This window comes from Neomonachus schauinslandi, chromosome 11 (genome assembly GCF_002201575.2).
Source record: "Neomonachus schauinslandi chromosome 11, ASM220157v2, whole genome shotgun sequence".
Classification (NCBI taxonomy): Eukaryota; Metazoa; Chordata; class Mammalia; order Carnivora; family Phocidae; genus Neomonachus; species Neomonachus schauinslandi.
Window position 1 is genome coordinate 50,875,055 of NC_058413.1, and position 17,645 is coordinate 50,892,699.

The 17,645-nt window shown below is 38.2% G+C and overlaps 2 protein-coding genes across 2 annotated transcripts; both read left to right on the top strand.

The window, feature by feature from the left end:
• Positions 1-361: 361 nt before the first annotated feature.
• On the top strand, positions 362-1,306 carry LOC110576415 (olfactory receptor 52M1-like). The gene has a single exon (XM_021685622.1). The coding sequence runs from the start codon at positions 362-364 to the stop codon at positions 1,304-1,306; it is 945 nt and encodes a 314-aa protein (XP_021541297.1).
• Positions 1,307-6,588: 5,282 nt separating this feature from the next.
• On the top strand, positions 6,589-10,353 carry LOC110576413 (olfactory receptor 52K1-like). Its single transcript, XM_021685621.1, has 2 exons — positions 6,589-6,636; positions 9,379-10,353. The coding sequence occupies exons 1-2, from the start codon at positions 6,589-6,591 to the stop codon at positions 10,351-10,353; spliced, it is 1,023 nt and encodes a 340-aa protein (XP_021541296.1).
• The last annotated feature ends 7,292 nt before the right edge of the window (positions 10,354-17,645 follow it).

Below are 17,645 nucleotides of genomic sequence, written 5' to 3' on the forward strand. Positions count from 1 at the left end.
CATTTCTTTACTACCAGTGCCTGGAGCATGCTTTGTCACACAATAACTGCTTACTGAACAGTTGTTGAATTAAGTACAATTGAATAGGGAATCTTTTTATGGAAATGAATGGTTAAGGTAACATATGCCCCTGTGATAATATGAAATGATACATGAATTATTTTTCTGTATTTTCAAACACAGTATTTTATATGATGTTACAAATATGATTACTCTGGTGCTAGTGAATTTAAATACACCTTATTATGACTTTGAATTGTTTTTAACATAAGGGTCTTCCTGAACTGAATCTCCATTTTCAGCATCTGGTTGTGCTGCTTCCTTTTCAGAAGTAGTGACAAAAAGCAAAGGGAAAAGCATCATGCCTCCTCTCAACACTTCTCATCCCTCTCCTGTCACCTTCTTGCTGATGGGCATCCCAGGACTAGAGCACCTGCATGTCTGGATTGGGATTCCCTTCTGCTCCATGTACATGGTGGCTGTGGTGGGGAATGTGACTACCCTGGCCGTGGTGAGGGCAGAGAGAAGTCTCCATGAGCCTGTGTTCCTCTTTCTCTGCATGCTCTCTATCACTGACCTGGTCCTCTCCACATCCATGCTGCCCCTCAGGCTCTGTCTCTTCTGGCTTGGAGCCCATAACATTGCCTTTGATGCCTGCCTGACCCAAATGTTCTTCATCCATAGTTTTACTACCATGGAATCGGGCTCTTTCCTGGCCATGACCTTTGACCGTTACGTGGCCATTTGTGATCCGCTGTGCCATACCACCATTCTCACCCACGCTCGCATTGCCAAGATGGGAGCGTCTCTGGTACTCTGGGGAGTGGTCTTCTTCTCTCCACATCCCATCCTGCTCAGGCAGCTGCCCTACTGCAGGACTCGAATCATTGCCCACACCTACTGTGAGTTCATGGCTGTGGTGAAGTTGGCATGTGTGGACACAGGAGCTATGAAACATTACAGCCTCAGTGTGGCCTCTGTCATTGGTTCCTGTGATGGCTTTTTCATTGCTGTCTCTTATGCTCTAATCCTCCGTGCAGTCTTTCGCTTTCCATCACAGGAAGCAAGTTTTAAAGCTCTAGGCACCTGTGGCTCCCATGTCTGTGTCATCCTTGTTTTCTACTCCACAGCTGTCTTTACCTTCCTCACTCAAGTCTTTGGCCACAATGTGGCCCCCCAAATTCATATCTTTATTACCAATATGTACCTTCTGGTATCACCTTTCCTTAACCCCATTGTTTATAGTATTAGGACCAAAAAAATTCGAGACCATGTCCTTAGTTCTCTAAAGGTAAAAGTTACTTGATTATTCTAAACTTGTTTGCAAAGATGGTATCATAATAGGAAGGGAAGTATGGAAATAATCAATCCCATTTTTGTAACTGACATGAAAATTTAGCCCCCTGAAATCAGACATTTTAGTGGGAAAGAGTGACCACACATAATAGAAATTCCCCAGTTGTAATGAAACCAGAAGGCATGAGATATTTTGTGCACACCTGGATTTAAGGGAGCTTACTCAAAACTTGTTGAATTGGAAAGAAATCCCCTCTGCTTCTTGCTGCTACTGATCATCTGTGTTGTAACTGAGGCTAGTAGTTTATTTTAAAATAGAGAATGATTAAAAATGTGAAGAAACCCATGGGAACTTCAGAAAATTCTGCATGAAGCATCTGCATTGAAAAATTAATGAACACTGTCAATATTCTACAGAAGAGGCAATATAACAGGGTTGATGTCTTTTTAATACAACAAATAATCCTGTGTTTTATTCATTCACAAGAATGGACACACAGGAAAAGTTGTCAAACAGAAATGTGGAAAAGTTCAATATTGTAATAATGCAGCCCACAGAAGTTTAAACATTTTATCACTGATAGAATATTGTGACTCCACAAAGAATGACTTGTGCCTGCTATTGTTTTGTTACCTGAACTCTGGGTCTCTTTAAAAATATTCTTTGCCTTCATCACAGAGTATCCTGAAAACACAAACAACTTTGTGCTTGATGCTACATACTTGGGAATTTGCCCAGAGCTTAGACACAAGCCCACTGAGCTAGATTCAGCTCTGCTGGTCTTCAGATATTACATGTCCTTGCTAAAGGAGGAAGTCTATTATTAAAAATAACCCAATTTAATAAATTTTTAGTGATTATGCTACTGGTGATAATTAAAAATAAAATTATTAAAAAGGATATAAGTATTTTACCGGAAAAAATCTGAGTATTTTCTCTTTAAAAAAATACAACTCTCATGGGAGCCTGGGTGGCTCAGTCAGTTAAGCGACTGCCTTCGGCTCAGGTCATGATCCCAGGGTCCTGGGATCAAGTCCCGCATGGGGCTCCCTGCTCTGCGGGGAGCCTGCTTCTCCCTCTCCCACTCCCCCTGCTTGTGTTCCCTCTCTTGCTGTGTCTCTCTCTGTCAAATAAATAAATAAAATCTTAAAAAAAAAAATACGACTCTTCACTTCTTGACTTGTACAAAATGGAAATTACCCCACCACAGAGTCACTCAATAAATACATGCTGAATTTCATTGAATTGAGGTTCTTTTTTTGTGATTTACTACTTGTAAAGTATTATTTGTACTTTCTTTTCTAATTTCCTTCTATTTAGGAGCTTCTTAGAGGTAAATATCACGGCTGCTTCTTTCCATTTCTCTTCCTTAGACTCTATTAAAATATTGTTCAAGGTTTTATTGTTTCCCAGTTGGGCTATTTCAACAGTTGCCACTGATATTTTCAAGGCATTAACTTTTAATTACTATACCCAGCACATCCTCTACATTGAGATCGTAGTTATCTTCCTAAAAGTTAAAAAACACACAGAATTGATTTGTCAGACCCATATAAGCACCAGAATAGCAAAGCAAAGCTTAATGAAATTCTTTTCTGCTGTTTCTCTTCTCATTCTTATATATCCCTTGAACTCGTTGTCCTGTTCATGAAGACTCCCACCTTTATTCAAATAATAGGTCTCTGGGGTGCTTGGATGGCTCAGTTGGTTACGGGTCTGCCTCTTGATTTCAGCTCAGGTCATGGTCTCAGAGTGTGAGTTCAAGTCCTGCGTTGGGCTCTGCATTCAGCAAGGAGCCTGCTTCTCTCTCTCCCTCACTCTCCATCTGCCCCTCCTCCCCACTCTGTCTCTCTCTTTCTCCCTCTAAGATAATGGAGAAAAATGATAATGATGGTAGGGACAGATCTAAAGAAAAGAGAATGCCTAGGGAAATGTAAACTTTGAGACTATTGCTATTATGTTGGATGTTTCCTGAAGACAAATTCGTAAGTGTGGACCATCGTGCTGTATTTTTCTTTTTGAGCACCATAAATCATGGAATTTAATTATAATATATTCCTTGACAAGCATCAGGGTTGCTTACATGTTAGGTTTGGAAATAAGAACTAAGTAGTTAGCACTTACAGGTTATGTACCAATGGATGGCAAATAGGAAATGTCCAACAATAACAAGCACAAAATTAAATCTTCAAAGATTCTGCATTAAATTCTAGTCCAGAGAAAGAAGATATGCAACTTATTCATGTATTCATACAGTAAAACTTTATTTATGGAGTGGCTAAAATGGGCTAGATTGTGCTGGATTCTGAGGAGAGGTGAGCAAAACAAAGTCCACGTCTTAGGGACTTTACATTCTGGTGTAGGTGAAATAATCAAGTGATGCTCAAATGTGCAATTACACTAGATATTAACTGCTGTCAAGTAGAAACAAAGATTTCTGTAAGTGCATATAACATGGGGTTTTGATCTAGTCTAGAGCAATCAAGGAAAGCTTCCTTAAAAATGACATTTACTTGAGTCCCAAATGGAAGTCGAGCAGCTGAGAAAAGAAAAAGAGGTCATGAAATGGGACTGGTCATGTTACAGGGAGAGAGAATAGGATGCATGCACATGTGTGGATCTTAAGATGGGAAGTGGTGTCATACATTTGAAGAACTGAAGGGAGTCCATTTTGTGGGTTGGAGGACAGAGAGTGAGGAGAAGAGCGGATGGGTGAGGTTGGGATAGTAGCATGCAAGGGTGCATAGGCCATACTGAGGATTCTCAATTTTATCCTAAAAATGAGAGGAAGACTGAATATTTTATGCTCAGGAGTGACATATCAGGTTTGTGTTTTAAAAAGATCATTGTGGGAGCACCTGGGTGGCTCAGTCAGTTAAGCAAGGAGCCTGCTTCTCTCTCTCCCTCTGCCTCCTCCCCTTCACGCTCTCTCTTTCTCCCAAATAAATAAATAAAATCTTTTTTTTTTTTAAGTAAAAAGAGCATTGTGGCTGCAGTGAGGAAAATGAGTTGAGACAAAGAATGGAAGAAATTAATGCAAAAGACCATTTAGGATGTTATAAAAGTTTTCTAGGACGATATGATAATTTGATCCAAGTTGGTAGCAATCATGACAGAAAGAATTCAACTGATTTAAGTACCCTGAAGATACTTTAGGATGGGGTAACATGGCTTAATGAAGACTTGGATAAGCTCACAGGTTATATGACTGTTGCTTACACTTACAGTGTTATTATTATTGGCCTAGGGTCTAGGGTGGATGCTTGATGAAGACCTGTGGGGGCAGGGGCAGAGTATGTGCATTTATTCATATGAGAACATTTGAAGACCTACAACTTGCGAGGCACTGGGGAAATAATAGTGAACAAACAAGACTTAGTATCATTAGGATGTTTACATTTGACCATCTGCAAAATAGTTAACAGTTTCTCTCCCTCTTTACTATTTACTCTCAAATTGAGCTTGTGACTTCTGCCCAGAGTCTTTGTGAAACTCAGTCTCTCCTAAACCTAGTATTTTGCAATATTTTTTTCTAGAGCCCCTCTCTTGTTCCTACTTTAATCTTACCCCTTTATGTTTCTTTTAACATATCTTACTTACCAAACTATGGTCTTAATTTAGTCAATTAAAATTTTTCTCAGTGCATACATTTTTTGAAGTATAATATACAGTGTTATATTAGTTTCAGGTGTACAATAGAATGATTCAGTAATTATACATTTCTCGGTGTTCATCAAGATAAGTATGCTCTTAATCCCCCTTTTTTTCAGCTTCTTGTAGATTTTAATTGCTTCCAGGAAATCAAGATTCTTAATTTTAGTTTAAGTTTTGTTTATGGAGGCCCCAAAGTCACTGAAAATGAAAATGGTTTAAACTACTGGTTCTGAAGCAAGCTAAAGCAATTTGTATATAATTATAGCTGCAAGCAGCTCTGCCCTCTGTTACAGCAGGTATTCTTTAATTTCCATCCTAAATGATTCTCCCATTGTCCTTACTCTTTCTCCCCAGGGTTTCTAAACCATACTAACAATTATATTTACAAACGCCCCTTAATTTCTGCTCTTACCCTCATGTGGTATCCTCAGTGATTAGCTCTAGGATTTGTTTCCCAGAATATACAGGCTAGGTAAGGCACTTTGCCTAACAGAGAGGCCACTAGGGACCCAGAAGGACCAGAACAAACCAGCATAAATCTGCCTCTAGCTTAGACACTCCATCTTATTCTGGTCATCAACAGATCTTCCTCATACTTCAAGCAGATGGATACTTTGCTGGTCCCAGTCCTACTGTGACCAGACTCACAACCATTACAGGTATTACTCTAGGAAAAGGGAGAAAAGGGGGGAAAACAAGTAGAAAATCCTGGGAGGCAAAGTCACGCAAAGAAAAAGAGATTCTCAAATCTTTTAATCCACATACTACCATCACCAACCCTTGTAAGGCCATTGTTGGGGTCCCAGTTAACATTCTCTAGAAAATAATAAGTACATTTCTAAATTTTATGTCTTAATTGATGGTGTCTTATAATTAATGTTGATATGGTTGTTCCTGACAACTGTTCCTGATCACTCAGACAAAACTTTACTATGTTGCTTAAAACTCTAATGTCTTGGGGCACCTGGGTGGCTCAGTCGTTAAGCATCTGCCTTCAGCTCAGGTCATGATCCCAGGGTCCTGGGATCCAGCCCCTCATCAGGCACCCTGGTCCGCGGGAAGCCTGCTTCTCCCTCTCCCACTGCCCCTGCTTGTGTTCCCTCTCTTGCTGTGTCTCTCTCTGTCAAATAAATAAAATCTTAAAAGGAAAAAAAAAAAACCTCTAATATCCTGATGTCTCTATCCCATGGAGATTTTTCATCTGCATAATTCCTCACAGATCATCCTTCAGTTTCTACCTGGAAACTCCCAGTGGTAGTGAGTTTCTGGTTTCACGAGGCTGTCTTTTCTGTTTGAAACTGTGATAGGGCCATTTCCCTTATTGAACTAAAATGTACCGTTTAAAATTTTTTAGCATCCTTTATTTGGCCAGGTATCTATTTCTGGTGACACTAAATATTTTTTTTTGCTCTCTAATAAATAATGAATCTAAAAATATTTGAGGATAAAATTACCAGGGCCATCAAATATCCCTTTTTGTGGTGTCAATTCAAGACTATTCATTATCCTAGTTAGAGTTCTTTCCAAGAAACAACCAAAAGAACATTACTTTTTGAATATCTCAAAATTTATACTTCATAGAAAAGGAAGAAAATTTACATTTATAGAACACTGAAGCATGTTGCATGTTTTATACAATGTTGGAATTTAATGATGGATCTCATCCTCACTGCAAGCTTTGTAAGGTAAACCTCATCTCACTTTTGAGATGAGGAAATGAGGATTACAGTCTTAAAGAGCTTGGTCAAGTCACTTAAGTAACAGGACTGAGATTGTATCCCAGATATGTGTTATCTCAATGACTTGGCAATTTTCACTGCACCGAGTTACCTTCCAGGAGGTCTGCCTATCTATCATTTGGCTGTGGTATGCTTTTTGCCAAATGCAGTTGATACATGAAATACTTAGATCAGACTAACTCATTTTTCAATGTATAAATGATACAGTAGTATTTTGGCAGATATGCCACTCTATTTTGGGCTCTTAAATATTTAGAATAAATTTATTAGCAAAAAAAAAAAAATACAAATAATCCAAGTTCGTTGACAACCAAAACAAAAAAGGTCACAGTATTAACACTACTATACTTTTATTTTTAGAACAACTTTGTGTTATATTGTTTTATCTCTTTATTTAAAGCTTTTATAGAAACTTTTCCTCTGCGATTATCTTTTATAAATATGTAGTTGGGATATTTCTAACAAAATATGGAGTCTAAACCTTAATAGTGGAATTTAATTTCAATCACAGTAATAAGAAAAAAGCCTTATTCCTTTGTTATTTTTGTATTTATTTCACAACTGTTTGGTTTCTACTTCTAATGGAGTCATTAAGTATACTCTTTATAATTTTCATCAAATAATTTATAAATTTGTAAATATGTATTTTGATTCAAAATAGTTGTAGATGAAAATATTTACCAAATGCAATAGTCAAAATTTCTATAGAAATATGTATTACCATTAATCTTAACTATATTCCCTAGATAAATACACATATACACAGAAGATTATTCAAAATGGATGAAAGACCTCAATGTGAGACAGGAATCCATCAAAATCCTAGAGGAGAACATAGGCAGTAACCTCTTCGACATTGGCCAGAGCAACTTCTTTCAAGATACATCTCCAAAAGCTAGTGAAACAAAAGCAAAAATGAACTTTTGGGACTTCAGCAAGATAAAAAGCTTCTGCACAGCAAAGGAAACAGTCAACAAAACAAAGAGGAAACCCACAGAATGGGAAGACATTTGCAAATGACACTACAGATAAAGGGCTGGTATCCAAGATCTATAAAGAACTTCTCAAACTCAACACCCAAAAAACAAATAATCAAGTCAAAATTTGGGCAGAAGACATGAAAAGACACTTCTCTGAAGAAGATATACAAATGGCTAAGAGACACATGAAAAAATGTTCATCATCTTTAGCCACCAGGGAAATCCAAATCAAAACCACACTGAGATACCACCTTACACCAGTTAGAATGGCCAAAATGGACAGGGAAAGAAACAACAAATGTTGGAGAGGTTGTGGAGAAAGGGGAACCCTCTTACACTGTTGGTGGGAATGCAAGTTGGTACAGCCACTTTAGAAAACAGTGTGGAGGTGGCTCGGGAAATTAAAAATAGAGCTACCCTATGACCCAGCAATTGCACTCCTGGGTATTTACCCCAAAGACACAGATGTAGTGAAAAGAAGGGCCATATGCACCCCAATGTTCATAGCAGCAATGTCCACAATAGCCAAACTGTGGAAAGAGCTGAGATGCCCTTCAACAGATGAATGGATAAAGAAGATGTGGTCCATATATACAATGGAATATTACTCAGCCTTCAGAAAGGATGAATACCCAGCTTTTACATCAACTTGGATGGGACTAGAAGAGATTATGCTAAGTGAAATAAGTCAAGCAGAGAAAGTCAGTTATCATATGGTTTCGCTTATTTGTGGAACATAAGGAATAGCATGGAGGACATTAGGAGAAGGAAGGGAAAAATGGGCGGGGGGAATCGGAGGGAGAGATGAACCATGAGAGACTATGGACTCTGAGAAACAAACTGAGGGTTTTAGAGGGGGGGAGGTGGGGGGGGATGGGTTAGCCTGGTGATGGGTATTAAGGAGGGCACGTACTGCATGGAGCACTGGGTGTTATATGAAAACAGTGGATCGTGGATCACCATATCAAAAACTAATGATGTATTATATGGTGACTAACATAACATAATAAAATTAAATTAAATTAAAAAATATATATTAATTTACTTTTACTTCTGTCCACTCCCCAACAATGCTTTATTGAACAATCTGGAACTTTAATACTAAATTATTATCAATTGAGGCATTTTGGACTCCACATTTGTCATCCAAAATATCAGTTATTGCACCAAAATAACATCATGCTTTTCAGGTATAAAATCGGTAGAATTCCTAGGTTCTCTGTCAAAATCAACAAACAGTCCAGAGAAGAATAGCAAAGCACCCAAGGCCAGTCTCAAGAACAGAAGACTCTAGGATGATGAAATTCAAATTCCTCAATTTTGAGCAAAAACCATGCTTTGTAGCTTGTCCTGACCCCCACCTCCTGCCTAGAATGTTGAAAATGTCGTGTCTCCCATCAGATCCTATATCTGGAAAAAAACATCCTACAGCATTGCACACATTGGTTATTAAATAGGATCAGAGCCATAGGAGAATCTAGAGTATGGGGTTGATATGTCTTTATTGAGCATTTATCCCTGACACTGCTTCTGCAGAGAGAGTAGCCTAGGATTATCTCCATCCACACCTTAAGTAGCTGAAGCATTCATTTGATCATTGGTTTATATAATTTAATTATGATTATCACTGTAAACTATTAGAATACCCAGCATTTTAGGTGCCAATGATGGAGTAGTTTCAAAGTATCCCTTGTTTCTTTCTCCCTAGGAATCAGACTTTGAGGAGCTCAGGTTAGGGATAACTTCTTGCAACAACTCCATTCTTCAACCTTTGATATTTTTCCTGGCTGGAATTCCTGGCCTGGAATCTTCCCATGGCTGGTTCTCTGTGCCCTTTTTCTTGGTATTTGTCATTACAATTATTGGGAATGCCACCATCTTATGCATCATCCGAATGGAGAAGAGTCTTCACGAGCCCATGTTTCTCCTCCTGGCCATGCTATCTGTTGTTGACCTGTCCCTGGTCAGTGTCACGGTGCCCCACATGCTGGGTATCTTCTGGATGAATGCCAAAGAAATCAGCTTCAATGCCTGCCTCACGCAGATGTTTTTCATCCCTTCCTTTTATGTCATGGAGTCTGGGATCCTCCTAGCCATGGCTTTTGACAGATTTGTGGCTTTCTTGTTCCCTCTGAGATATACCACCATCCTTGCTAACAACATACTTGTGAAGATGGCCCTGGCTGTCCTGGCAAGGGCAGGGGCAGTGCTGACTCCAGCACCCATTCTGGCAAAAAGACTGGAAAGCTTCCAAACCCACATCATCACTTACTCCTACTGTGCCTACATGGCTGTGGTGCAGATAGCCTGTGGAGACGTCTCCAAGCACATTGTCTATGGCCTCATGGTTATTGTAGCAACTGTGGGATTTGATTTGTTTTTTATTATTCTGTCATATGGACTGATCCTTTGTGCTGTCTTTCAGATCCCCTCTTGGGAGGCACGGGGCAAAGCTCTCAGTACATGTGGCTCTCATCTTTGTGTTATAGCTCTCTTTTATTCTCCTGTTGTCTTCTCTGTCCTGGCCCAGATCTTAGGCTACCATATGGCTCCCTCTCTACAGATTATCCTTGACAATCTCTACTTCCTAGTGCCTCCCATGGTCAACCCCTTGATTAAGGGGGCCCAGATTAAGCAAATGCGGGAGCGGGTGCTGCAGATCCTCCACTGTCATAGAAACTGAGGGTGATATCTGAGGTGGACAGGATACCTATGATACGGGGCTGGAAATCTTGTTAGGTTGGAGGCAGAGATAATGTCTGCCAGATTTGAGGCTTCATGGGATTAGGAATAGCCAAGGCAAGAGAAGGACTCGGTGTGGGAATGTAACTGGGGCATGTCCTCTCCATCAGAATGTAGTTGTCATTATGAAACCCTCATGACCAGAGCCTTCCCCAAATGTTTATTATGCAAGTAATAAAATAGGAGAATATGTTGTTTTTAATGGTATTATTTAATCCCATCAAGTAACATAAATTGTAAGCACATTTTTTCAAATGACCTAAAATGAATTTAGTCATATTCTTAAGATCTATGGACAAAATTAATTATCCAAAATTTTTTGTTGATTTCATGACTTTCCTTCCACAGTTATGTTTCAGATATTTCACAATGTGGAATCATGTAGCATGGAAAATAATCCTAATGGGAATAAGCATGTGTAAATATCTATGATCATATCTATGAGTAATGAGCTCCTTTTTGGTCTGAAGTCTTTTAATAGAGAAGAGTCATCTTTAGAGAGTTACTGTTACTGTCAGAATATGGAACCAATATGCAGTGGACTGCGCTTGATAGGTAAGTATTTTACAAAGGATAAAAAAAGACCTAACAAAGTTATTTTCTTCACTAGCTTTGTTTTCTCCCTTCCACCTACCTGACCTCATAGGCTTTCAAAAATTTAAAACACCCAAATGTGTATCTTAAACCATTAATTATGTCTGTGTTCCAGAAAACATATTACAATAGCCTTGTGAACCACTCTTCTTAAACACCTTAAACTTAAATCTTCCCAAACTAAACTCTTAGTCTCCTTGCCAGCTTGATTGTCCCCATTTTTTTTCTTTTGACTTAAGTTAGAAACCTTGAAATTACTTAATTATTTTTATTTCTTTTCCTTCATCCAGACTCTGGCCAAGATTTCCCTGAACCTTTCCACTCTCTTCTGTTCTACCTCATACTTTCATCACTGTCAGTCTCTGTACTGAAGATTCTAACTTTCCTATGCCCAATATCTCTCATATTCAAAGTTGTTATTCACACTACAACACTGCTGTGTTTCCCAAGCAAATATCTCATTTTGTCCACTGAAATCTTCACCACGTATTCCTCAAGACAAAATCTTCACTCCACACCACAGCATGGCACTCAAGTTATTGCAAAACTTGACTCCAGTCTGCCTGGCCAGGTGCTTTATTTTCACTAAATCATAGAATAGACATCAACCCAGCTACCCTTGGCTGCTTTGTTTGCAAAAAACTACACATTCCTTGCTACTTCAGCTCATTCTTTGTGCTATTTGGGAGGCATTTTCCTTTGATCTCTCTTACTCAAAATTCTTCCCACCTCAAGAGACACTTTCTTCAATTTGTTTTTCTTAATGCTCGTCTTCAAATTATATCAACCAGTCATTTTCTGTATCACCAGACACTTTAGGTTTCCTTGACACTCATTTGTCTGTGATCTGTCCTGTACTTTAGATGCCAGTCTGCACGCCTTGCCATGACTCCTACACTGACATTTCTTTAAGGACAAGGGCCATGCCCAGAAACTGAATTTTGCACTGCACATAAGCAGGTTGTAATCCTCCTTGTCTTAGTTTTTCAAAAATGGTATTAAACATCAACTCATAAACCAATGGATGACTATACATGTAAATCATACCCATCTCCCTATCTCTAATGTTCATAATTTAGATATCCCTAGGTCTACCTGGATCAAATATCATAGAGATGACATTTGTTTCCCACAAACCTATACAAATATACATGCTTTTTCTTTCATATGCATGCTTCCAATAATCTTATTTGTCTATAAACATCTCTTTCTCTCAGTCTCTCTCTGTAACATGCTATCATATTCATATCTATACACATTCATACACTGCACCTGAGATACACAAGCATTCATAAGAGCACATATGTGCATGTATATCTGATATACATATCAATTACATCAATAAATATGTAAAAACACTATTAATCTCCTCACAGTTTGCCTGCACCAGTTTTCAAAGACCTAAGTTGCTCTAGTAAATTAATGACTCCTCTCAGAATGCCACCACCACATGCTCTTTATCAACTTTTGGGACTCATCTTATGCAATACTTCCTCTGTAAGCCTTCCCTGACCTCCCAACTCTTCTTTTTCTCCATTCTATATTGGGATCATTTTCAGTGGTCCCCAGTGCTACTTAATCCTTTCTCAATCATAACACATATCTTAACATATGATAATTGCCTCTTTACATGGTCTTTTTCTACACTAAAATGACTGTTTTCCACATCCCCACCAACATCTGTCGTTTCCTGACTTGTTAATTTTAGCCATTCTGACTGGTGTGAGGTGGTATCTCAAAAAAATTTAAAATGAATGTTTTCTCTATGCTTGCTTTCATACTATCTAGAATTCCCATGTTATGAGTTTAATAAGTATCTATTGAATAAATTAAGTCTCATTTCAAATACCTTCTTTGATGTAACAACAAGATCATAAAAGAATGCACAGACTTACACAGTAAGCCCATGCACTGAAAATAAAATAAAGGAAGGGAAGATAAAAGGAAGGAAAGGAAGGAGGTAGGAAAAAGGGACAGAAGGGTGGGGGGAGATAGAGGAAAGAAGGGAAGGAGAGAAGGAGGCAGGGAGGAAGGAAGTATTTTGTTTGCCTGGTCAGAATTCTTCTACATTGAGGATCCTTTTATAGTAGTCAAATCTCTTTGACTCCATTTCTGAATATTATTTAGGCATGTTCTTTCACCTTCAGTGGGCCAGTGGTGTTCCCTCAAATATAATTCCCCTTCTCAACTTCTGTAATTATATTTTGCTAGATTGCAAACACCCCAAAATTAAGAATTTAGGGTTGATTGGTCTTAATATTCTCACTTCAGTTTTCTCACATGGTTGCATGACAAAAAGTTACATGGGCTGGAACCCTCTGAAGGTTCAGTAAGGATGGACATCCAATATGGCTTCACTGACAAGCCTGGTGCCACAGTGCTCCTCCCCCCAGGCTCTCCATGAAATTAACCTGGGTTTCTTACCTGGTGTTTCAGAGCTTTAAGAGATAAAAAGCAGAAGTTGCTAGGCCAGATATGACCTATACCTAAGACTTACACAGCATCACTTTTGTAGTATTCTATCGCTCGAGGCCGTCAAAGGATTTGACCAAGTCAAGGGGTTGGAAAGTAGACACATCCCTGATGATTATATTGCAAAAGAACAGGGAGTTTAGAAAATACTGTTATAGCCATCTTTGACAGATCCAATCTGGCACAGTTTCCTCTCTGACTACAAGAGTTCACATCCCTTTCATATGCAACATATACTTAACACCCCCTCCAAACTTCCAGGTCTCACCCTATTTTGATATCTATCCAGAATTTCATCATCTAAATCATATCCAGATGTAAATGAGGCTTCATAGGTTTGGTTCCTTAGATATAGTTCATTGAGTATGGTCTCTCTTTCTCTGAACCTCTATTAACTAAAAAGATAAGTCTTCTGCCTCCTACACTGCCAATGTATAATGTTAATATAGCAATAGGATAACTGCAAAAACATTCCCATTCCAAAAGAGGGAGAAAGAAGGAGCATGGTAGTTGCTGGTCCATAGCATACTGAAATCTAAGCAGTGTTCCCAGCTTTTTTATGAAGGCATATCCTGCTCTATGAGGATAATTCTGTTTCTTTGATCTTTCTGAGATCTGGGGTCTGTACTCTGCATAATCATTCATTTTCTAAAAGAAGTGAGCCAAATTTTCACTTTATCTTTCTAAGCCTATAGGTTGGGGACTCCAGTGGTACTTTTCATTTTGAACTGTCTCCGTCCTTTTCAGTCTAACCAGGCAGTTCTTGACCATTAAAGGATTTTTAAAATGCACACTTTTACGAAAACAATGGATCGTGGATCACTACATCAAAAACTAATGATGTATTGTATGGTGACGAACATAACATAATAAAATTTAAAAAAAAGAAGAAGAAGATAGCTCTTACTTTAAGAACATATAATGTCTGGAGAAAAAGTAAATGAGAAAAATTTTGTGTTCAAACTCAGAAATTCCTGAAGCTTTATGGTTTTTATGAGTACTATTTGAATGTTAAACACTTATTTCTTTAACTCATTTTTCTCTCTACATATTTTGTTACAAGTGGCACTTTCAACATTATCCAGAAGTTTCCTTCATGAAACCCATCAGTTCATTAGGTATATTTTTATTATCTACCTTAACAAAGGTGACAGTTTTGTTAGTTGTTCCACCACTACAAAGCACAGATCGCTTTCTTCTCTGGTACACAATAACAATTTTGTCATTCTATTTAAAGCCTTCATTAACAGTCTTACCGATACCCTTCAAGCTTCTGTCCATGTACTCAAAACCAGTGTTTCATGTTTTAGGTCTTTGTTACGGCAGAACCCAACTCTTAACATCATTTTTTTTCTTACATTTTAACTAGTGTTGTGTACTATAACACCCCAACACTTACTGGCTTTAAATGATATTTTATGATATTTTTTTTCTCAAGGTTCTTTTGATTGTCTGGACTCAGCTGTGTAGTTCTCACTTGGAGTCCCTCAAGCAGTTGCAGATAGGAAGCCAGGACCAGATAGTCAAGCCTTCTCCTTCACTCATATGTTAGGCACCTCGGTCTACCTCCACACTGACTCCTGTTCCATCAGATTAGAATCCTCTGACCTGGGGATCATGCTCTGTCCATGACTGGTACATGTGAGAAGTGTTGGGAAGGTGATATTTCAGGAATTACCATATAATAAGAGGTGGAGATTGATAGATAAATATGCCATTTTGAACTCCTCAAAGGAAAAGTTTCAAGGTGTGACCTTTACCTTTTTCCAAGCACCTCCAACAGGAGAGAGCTCTGGTAATTCATAGCAGTAACCTGCTCAGTCATACACACATTATTGGCTTTCTTCCCTTCACTGTCTTACTTGCTCAATCCCTTACAAAATTTTTTCTTGAATCAATTCCCAAATATACCACATACATTAAAATTATTTCTTTGCATCAAAAGGAATAAAATCTTGCCATTTGCAATGACGTGGATGGAACTGGAGAGTGTTATGCTGAGCGAAATAAGTCAATCGGAGAAAGACATGAATCATATGACCTCACTAATATGAGGGATTCTTAATTTCAGGAAACAAACTGAGGGTTGCTGGAGTGGTGGGGGGTGGGAGGGATAGGGTGGTTGGGTGATAGACATTGGGGAAGGTATGTCCTATGGTGAGTGCTGTGAAATGTGCAAGACTGTTGAATCACAGATCTGTACCTCTGAAACAAATAATACATTATATGTTAAAAAAAAGAAGAAGAAGAAGAAGAAGATAGCAGGAGGGGAAGAATCAAGGGGGGGAAATCGGAGAGGGAGATGAACCATGATAGACGATGGACTCTGAAAAACAAACTGAGGGTTCTAGAGGGGAGGGGGTGGGAGGATGGGTTAGTCTGGTGATGGATATTAAAGAGGGCACGTTCTGCATGGAGCACTGGGTGTTATACGCAAATAATGAATCGTGGAACACTACATCAAAAACTAATGATGTAATGTATGGTGATTAACATAACATAATAAAAAAATATTATTGCTTTGGTTTGCTTTTGGGGGAACCCTTGATAGACACTCTTATGTCATATTCACCTGTTTATAGATTGAGACCATCAGAGGATAAACTTTAATCTTCTCTTCCTACTGTAAGTAATAGTATAAGTTATTATCATTAGCTTGACCATCAAGAGGAGGGAGATAAACCACTGTGGTAAACAGAGAAATGAACTGTGTTAAAATTATTGGTGTCCATGTGGTGATAATGAGGGTGGTATACATGCTTTCAAGCCACAGAGACACTGGACAAGAAGGTCTAATATGAAAAGGGAACTAAAGGAGATATGGCTAAACTTAAAGCCTTTGGATTTTCTTCACTAGCTTATAAGACCTTCTGAACAGTAAGAATAAGAAGGATGGGAGAAAAGAAGTTGTTATGTTCCTAATCAAAAAACTTGTTCAAATTGATGGATTGCATCTCAAAACTTTCCAGAATATCTCCTAATGACCTTTTGGGGGAAAAAAAAATAAGTTCATAATGAGTTGCCACACAATACAGAGCATGAACTCCTTCCAAGGCCATAAAATCAATGCTAGTTAGTCAGTGGCAATTCTGCAAAGGTGACTTGTTCATTTACCCAAGAAAAGGACTGTATTTGTGCAATTAAATAAAACCATGTATCAGGGGCGCCTGGGTGGTTCAGTCGTTAAGTGTCTGCCTTCAGCTCAGGTCATGATCCCAGAGTCCTGGGATCAAGTCCCACATCGGGCTCCCTGCTCAGTGGGGAGTCTGCTTCTCCCTCCCACACTCCCCCTGCTTGTGTTCTCTCTCTCTGTCTCTCTCTGTGTCAAATAAAATAATAAATAAAATCTTAAAAATAAATAAATAAATAAAACTATGTATCAGATACTGCTATACTAATACCTTATTTCCTACTTCAGAATGATTTGTATATTTTGATCACTGATGAAAGCACAGATGAGCCTGCTTTTTCCTGAATCACATGCTCAAGGAGGTTAGATTCACACACACCTGCATATACTTCTCCACATCTACATGAGTTATAATGATATTAGTGTTTTAAAAACTTGAAATCTTGGTTAATAATATTTCATCATCTTAAGTAAAATGCATTATTCAAACCTCACATTTGCCATGACTTCCTATATAAGGTCTTTTCTGATTTCTTCTAAAATCTAAGTTAGTTGCTTCTCACATGTGAAAATAAATCTTTTCTTCTTCTTTTATCATGGCCTAAATAACATTAAATTATATTTGCTCAGTATTTTTATATCATCACTGTGCTGTGAGCTTCTGAAATCATGGAATATGTCTTTGTCACTGTTACACATCAAAGGATAAGCTACCTCTTGGTATTGCAGAAAGATACAATAGATGTGTAAACAAGGAAGGATAAAAAAAAACAAGGAAGAATATGGAAGGAAGGCAATAAGAAAAGATAAAAGAAGAATGGAAGAGAGAGATGGGGAAGATGATAGGAACTTATGATATATATATATATACTTTTCACTCAGATTCATCTCACATCTGAGTTCTTTTGTTTGAGGAATATAAATCCTTTAGAGGAGATCCTTATCAGGTAAAAGTTTCACCAACATAGACATAGTACAAGGAGTTTGCATCTTAAATGGGTAAATATATATTTTTCCTGTGTCATAGTATTTTTGGA

Bases quoted from the DNA above. Each gene is read 5' to 3' on its own strand.
- LOC110576415 (XM_021685622.1), top strand. From the start codon at position 362: ATGCCTCCTCTCAACACTTCTCATCCCTCTCCTGTCACCTTCTTGCTG.
- LOC110576413 (XM_021685621.1), top strand. From the start codon at position 6,589: ATGTTGGAATTTAATGATGGATCTCATCCTCACTGCAAGCTTTGTAAG. The intron at 6,637-9,378 runs GTAAACCTCATC...CTTTCTCCCTAG, and splicing joins CTCACTGCAAGCTTTGTAAG to GAATCAGACTTTGAGGAGCT.